Source organism: Primulina eburnea, chromosome 12 (assembly GCF_022965805.1).
Source record: "Primulina eburnea isolate SZY01 chromosome 12, ASM2296580v1, whole genome shotgun sequence".
Taxonomy (NCBI): Eukaryota; Viridiplantae; Streptophyta; class Magnoliopsida; order Lamiales; family Gesneriaceae; genus Primulina; species Primulina eburnea.
This window is the reverse complement of record NC_133112.1, coordinates 4,549,377-4,556,584: the sequence shown is the minus strand read 5'-3', so window position 1 is coordinate 4,556,584 and position 7,208 is coordinate 4,549,377. Positions and strand designations below refer to the sequence as shown.

Sequence of the window (7,208 nt, the reverse complement as noted above, 5' to 3'; positions counted from 1 at the left end):
ACTCTTTATATAGAGTTAAAAAAACAAAACAGAAACAAAAATATCCTCCTAATATCAATTCAAAATAATTCAAAAATTAGTTCCTAAAGACTTGGTCAATTGACCAATTATTCAGCAAATCTTTAACCAAACGTAACTAAGGCACATTTCCAACAAATAGGTGAAAATGAAAAACTTATAATATATCAAAATATAAAAATTAATTTAATGGACAAAGATCCTGAATTAAAACTAGTTGATGCATAAAATCCATTTCCATTAACCTGTAGGTAGCTACAGGTTAGGGTGAAGTGAGTCTTAAACAGACCTGCAGCTGGACATCTGACACTCATAACTGCGAGGTGAGAGGGTGTCGTGCATCGCATTTAAGATGAGATTGAACAAAATTACGCGCGTGTTCTATTTTTTAAGGTAAGATGGTGAAATTCAGTAGCCAGTGAAGATTGTGATGATGGATATTTAACCTGCAGAAAAATCATGCATGTCGTCGTACTGCACGATTAAATAAAAATCGACTTAATTGGTCAGAAGTGGTTCAGAGATAATAATATTCATAGCTGCTGAATCATGCGTAATAATTGTACTGGTTTCATCTAGCTAAAGAAAACGTGTGTTTTGTCTTTTAAAAGCTATTGAAAAATTAAAAGATTTATTCTCTTATGTTAAAAATAAATGATTTTCTACTAAAATATTTCTTTCCATATTTTGTAAAAATAATTAATTAAGCAATCTGATCAAAGTCACAGAACCTCGGTTCTCTGTATATATGTGACACACAAAACGAGAATAATCAAACATATATAGAGAGAGCCTTGTATAAGAAAAGTGAGAGAAAGTTTTAAAATTATTCAAAAGGCGATTGTAGCATTTTTGTACGAGGTTTCTATTGAGTGTTGAAAACATACGAAAACAACACTTGTGAAAGTGTTGTTCTTGTTCCAATTTTCGACACATTTTTTTTGTATTCATTAGTTCGTTTTAAGTCTGATTATTATTTGTTTTAAGATGCAAGTTGCCGAAGAAATTGGGTTTTCATGTCATTTATTGGTTTTGTAAGCTAACTATACGTTTCTAGTGATTATTTTGTACCGAGTTATTGTGCAATTATTTATATTTGTATATAAGACAAAAACTTGTATGAGACGGTCTCACGGGTTGTATTTGTGAGACGGATCTCTTATTTGAGTTATCCATGAAAAAATATTATTTTTTATGCTAAGAGTATTACTTTTATTGTGAATATGAGTAGAGTTAACCCGTCTCACAGATTAAGATCCGTGAGACGGTCTCACATGAGACTCACTCTTGTATATATACAATTATTTCCGAGTTATTTTAAATTAATTTATTTATTTGTGTGATTTACTATTCAGCTGTATGTTAACGTAAAAGGTTACAATATTTGAGACAATATTTATATATGATACACATATATTCAGATGCTTTTGTACTTGCGATCGAAAGATGTCCTACAACTTTACGAGAAAATGAATTATTTACGAAACCACACCTATGTATGTATATATGTGTCCTTTGTGAGTGTTGATCGATCCTTCGAGGATTTAATATTCTTACCATGTAAAACGAAGACATATTTTCCTTCAAAAACATACTAAGAAATAGATTGATTATACGCATGTTTGGGATTGAAGCTTCAAACTCAACCTAAGAAACCTGAAAATTCGATCCTATCAAGTCCATTAATTAGAATATTAATTGTTTTTGCAATATCTTAACTGGTTTTACATTTTTTTTTTTTAATCTTTTGGAAATGATAGTGAAAATAGAATTTTTATAATCAATGACTTCTTCAATTTTGAGTTTTTATTCAAAAAAATTTTCAAAGAATCGAAAAATATCGATTTTGACATCAGAAAATACTAACATATCATTGAAAATAGCGTACTTGTCAGCTGAGATGTCGACCAAAATCACTGAAAATGAAAAATTAATATATCAAAATATGAAAGTTTCATGGACAAAAATCCATGACATGTAAAAATTACGTAGCTAGGAAAACATGAAGAAAAGTTGATAGAAATTAATTAGCAAGTCTTAATGTATTTGGACATCACTTTATTTCAAATAGGTAGTGCCCGATCAACTTCTTCTTCTTTCTTGTTTCATTTGCATCCAAATCAATACCTGTTTCACAAAATGTTATTATATTTTATAGATACTTTTCAAATAAATGAATAATCAATTTAATTTCTTGTGGGAAGATCATTAAATAAACAAAACATAAATTATATAGAGCATAAAATTCCAAATGCAACTTAGGGTGCCGAACCGATATAAAAGTGGTAAATCCCATCATATAAAAAATCCCATCAATTCTCTTCTTAAAAATCCATTCTACTATTTGTAATAACAAAACACACAAAGGGGGAGGATTTTCCAAATCAATATATACAATTCCCAAGTTATTTATCCAACCGATGTGGGACAATTAACAACATTATCGAAGGTAGAAATTAAATTTACCAATTTCCGTGGTTAGCGCGCTGATCCGCATGAGCCTCAACGACCAAATTTTCTTCCCGGAGTCGCATTCCTCTCTCAATCTAGCATTTCACATAAACATTTATAGAATGAGATTAACGCCCCAAAAATCAAACAATTAAATTGAAGAAAATCAATTCAAAATTTATAGATAACCTTCTCTTTAAGCTCTTTATTTTCTTGTTCAAGTTCACTGTCCTGATAACATAGTAAAAACAAAACTATGAGAAAAGAAGCAGTAATTCACACACACGGACAATCAGTTGTGTGTATAACCCTGCCAATCTCTGTGCCAACTAATGAGGTGACACTCATTATATATATATATATATATATATATATATATATATATATATATATATATATATATATATATAGGTGACACTCATTATATAGGTGACACTCATTATATATATATATAGGTGTCACCTATATAATGAGTGTCACCTATATATATATATATATATATATATATATATATATATATATATATATATATATATATATATATATAATTGAGTGTCACCTCATTAGTTGGCACAGAGATTGGCAGGGTTATACACACAACTGATTGTCCGTGTGTGTTTATAGGCCGGAGCTCGACCTCTTACAAGTTATAAAATATAATAACATAGAATATGAGTGTGTGCGAATGCATGTGTTACCAATTTTCGCAAAGCTTCGACCCGTTCCAGCAACTTTTTGCTCTGCATTTAGTTTTAGAATTTTCATTTGCCAATCAATAAAACATTAGAAATGAATAGCATAAAAATAAACTCAAAAGCATTTTTATAAACTAGAAATGTCTTAGGTTGTTTTATTCATGCATACAATATCATATAAAAAAGGATAAAATTAAAAATGAAATTCTCATTAGTAATTTAGACAAAGTAATTCAATTATTTTTACTTGCATGTGAAACAGAACTAATCATGCAAATATAAAAGGAAAAATTGCATTTTTCGTCTTATTTCATTATCTTTTTTCCCTTTTCTAACAAACGATTTATGAACAATAATTTGATACGTACCTTACATTTCCTTGCTTTTGATAGGGCTCCCTCGATTTGCTTCTCAAGATTTCGCAATTTCTTCAAACTAAGGGATCCTAGATCTTCTCCAAGCAAGTGCCTTACACGAACAGCACGCGGAAAATGTACGTATTTAGAGATTCAATATAAAAAATTACACAAATTAACAAGTAGATCAGAAGAATTACAGGAGTATATATCACTCCACCAAGTGTCTGAACTTATGCATTTCATGATAGAACAGAAGAAGAGTCAAATTAAATAAGAAATATGTTGAACGGGTAAAGCATCATAATTATTCTCAAAATTATTATTAACCCTAAGTGATACTGACCTGTTTAGAAGTTGAAGAGATTGATATTTGGCGTTTAACTTCATCGCAGCTTGGTAAATAGACTGCATTTAACATGAAATATTTAAGAAAACCGACCCTTGAGATTTATGGATGATGAAATAATTAACTGTACGTGCAAGAGATATATGTATACATCAAGAAAATGATATATCCATAAATCTTATTTTTATTGTTTGTCAAATAATTAACAGGGTATAATTAGGACATGCTTCCCTATGTAGTCAATGATATAACGCACCATCCGAGCTCGAGTTCGAGCTTGTGTATGTCGCAAAGTTTGCGTTTGGTGCTTTGTAAGTGTAATCTAGACTGCGAGATCTACATTGATTTGTTTGAGCAAATCCATAAGACAATGTATTTCAAATCCCAAAGCCAAATCCTTTGATTCAAACTCAACTTTAGAGTCCAAAAAGTTGCATTAAATTACGAACGGACACCAAAAATATTGATTGAACTATGAACTAAATCCCAAAATTTTGTCAGTTTCATTACATTGCATACAGTTGCAATTTTAATGTATTATCATCTCTCTTTTCCTTGTGTCATAAACATATAATTCATAATACTTCTCGTTTATAGTGCTACTAGTACAACAAAATGGACAGTGGAGCGGTTGGCCAGCAACGAATGTTCTCTATTTAGTCATGATGGAAAAATTGTCGATCCAACTCATTTATTTTATATGATAAGACGACTCAACCGACAACCCATCATTTGGCAAGGGGGTTTGACCGTCATTTTGACATGTCGATAAATTACCAACTCACCTATATTATGTGGTGTGACGAACTGATTCGACATATCTAATTCATTTTAACAACTCTAATTGTCTCTGCCATAAGCAACTACATTATTGACATACTAAGTGAGAGAAAATATCATCTTAAATAAATAGTCTAACTTTTAACCCCAAATTGCATCCAATCATTCAACAACATATTACTTCCTAGTTCGGAACCTACAATAGTTTATTTATTTATTTATGTATATTATACATAAAATATAAAATGGACTTTTTTAGCCATTTTTGAGGATGGAGAATCGAGGGGACAGACCCTGCCAACTGCCATCAATGATTTGTTGGCATACAAATGGATATCTTCCTCTATTTGTAATTGAAAGTTATAGTATTAGATTCTAATTATCTAGATCTTTCTGCTTCGTATATATTTTTAATGCTGCGACCGATAATTTGGTGCGACAACTTGGATTGACGTGACGTTGTTTTTATGGTGGGTTGGCTCTGGAAGCTTCAAGGTTATGTCTATTTATATTTTTATCAGAAAAATTGTAGTTTAAGTCTTGTAAATTGAAAATTTTGAGGTTTAGTGTTTAGGCCTGTAATAATCGATGATTTATTGGCTTCTCTGTAGAAGAAAATTAAAAAAATAAAATCAAACTACTGCATGAAAACCAAAAAAATTGACGAGTTACATGCTTGAAACCCAAACATATCAACTCACGAATAAAAATTGCAATTTTTCCTATTTTTATACTCATACAGTCAGTGGCGGAGCCACATGTAATGAAGTCCGGGTAGCTTAATTTTTTTTAAAAAAATTTATATGTAAATTTTGTATAATTTTGGATTAACATGATATTAGCCCGGATAGATCAATTTAAAATATTAAAAAATTGCAGAGTTTAAAATTTTAGTCCGGGCAGAACCACATTTCTGGCTCCGCCCGTTCATACAGCTATACTTTGCAACAGTAGAATAAGATTTAATGTAGTTAGGTGAGAACAATGACATGCGATATTTGCAAAACACAGATACCAAAGTAAGACATAAATTAATTAGATGAAATAAATTAGACCTGGCTTTGATCATGTTCAGCATCTTCTCTTTCAAATGCATTATTGAAATGAAACTGCCTGTACCTGTCTATAGTATTATGTGTTCTGGTACAAGAAAGGAAAAAACAATGAAAACCCCAAGTCCACAAAGGAAATAAAATATTCATGTAATAAACACAAACTTAAATTTGTCAGTACTTCAAATTACGAATGTTTTTTATACAATCAATAAAATCAATGCGCTTAAGCCATTGTTTCGACATCATAATTAACAGCGACTATAACTTTTGATCGAGACTAGTAATGATCATCCGATACAACGTTTCTGTACTTGCGATCGAAACATGTCCTACAAATTTATGAGAAAATGCATTATTCACGAAACCACACCTATGCATGTATGTGTCCTTTGTGAAGTGTTGATCGATCCTTTGAGGATTTTAATGTACTTACCATGTAAAACGAAGACATATTTTCCTGCAAAAACATACTAAGAAATAGATTGATTATACGCATGTTTTGGATTGGTGGGCTCTGGTTTTTGAATATAATGATTTCTAGTACTACAGATATCTAAATTAATTAGAACTTTTCAAATGGATGGACAGGCCACACAAAATCTACATGCAGTACTCGAAAACTTTTTTGCTATAGCTTTTCCAAAGTTGTTTTCCCACAGCTGGCCCATGTTTTAAATCTTCTTATAATATAGTTTGATTAAAGTTGTCGCTCGAATTCAAACAAAATACTAAGAACAAACGCACACACACATATATACATATATATATATATATATATATATATATATGTATATATAAATAATTCATGAATGCTTATACCCAAGACTTCCGAAGTGAAAAAGCTTGCCCTCACTGGAGAAGATGATCAGAGCAACCTCTGCATCACACAACACTGATAACTCGGAAGCTTTCTTCAACAAACCCTTCTTTCTTTTACCAAACGTCACTTGTCTATTCACCTTGTTGCTTATTCTCTCTAATACAACTTTCCCTCTCCCCATTTCTACCCAATACCCTAAAAATAAAAATTATGTAAGTAGCACATTCCTCATTTCTAGTATATATATATTAAATGAGATTCATCAACTGGATCCATGTTTGAATTAAAAGTAATATTTTTCTACGAATTGAGTCGGATAGGAGATATGTATCATAAATTTACAGGCTAGACAATTTCACGAGATTTTTTGTGATATTAAATAGATGGATGACACCTCTGGTCTTTGTTATTACTGTTTTACCATGGGTAATTGTAAGTTAACTGATATGGGATGAATGCATGATACAGATAATCTAGATAGGTTTTCGTATGGGACGTTGAAGAATCCAAGGGCACACGTTTTCATTTTTGCTTTAATTCTGAAGGAAAATATTAATTGATTTGGGAACCGTTGGCCGAAAATAAATTTTGTGGGCTGTCTTTAATAATGTTTTTTTTACAAGTCTTGAATAATGTTTTTGATAATACTAAAATAATAGGGAGGGCTAGCGCGTCACTATCGTC

The 7,208-nt window shown here is 30.9% G+C and overlaps 1 protein-coding gene across 1 annotated transcript; it reads right to left on the bottom strand.

Annotated features, from left to right (window-relative positions):
- Window positions 1-2,014: 2,014 nt before the first annotated feature.
- Window positions 2,015-6,705, bottom strand: LOC140808170 (agamous-like MADS-box protein MADS3). The gene is made up of 8 exons (XM_073165218.1): window positions 6,524-6,705; window positions 5,705-5,789; window positions 3,867-3,928; window positions 3,533-3,632; window positions 3,168-3,209; window positions 2,659-2,700; window positions 2,485-2,564; window positions 2,015-2,145 (listed from the first exon to the last, which is right to left on the bottom strand). Exons 1-8 carry the CDS (start codon window positions 6,703-6,705, stop codon window positions 2,139-2,141), a joined length of 600 nt encoding a protein of 199 aa, XP_073021319.1. The 3' UTR covers window positions 2,015-2,138.
- Window positions 6,706-7,208: the final 503 nt, after the last annotated feature.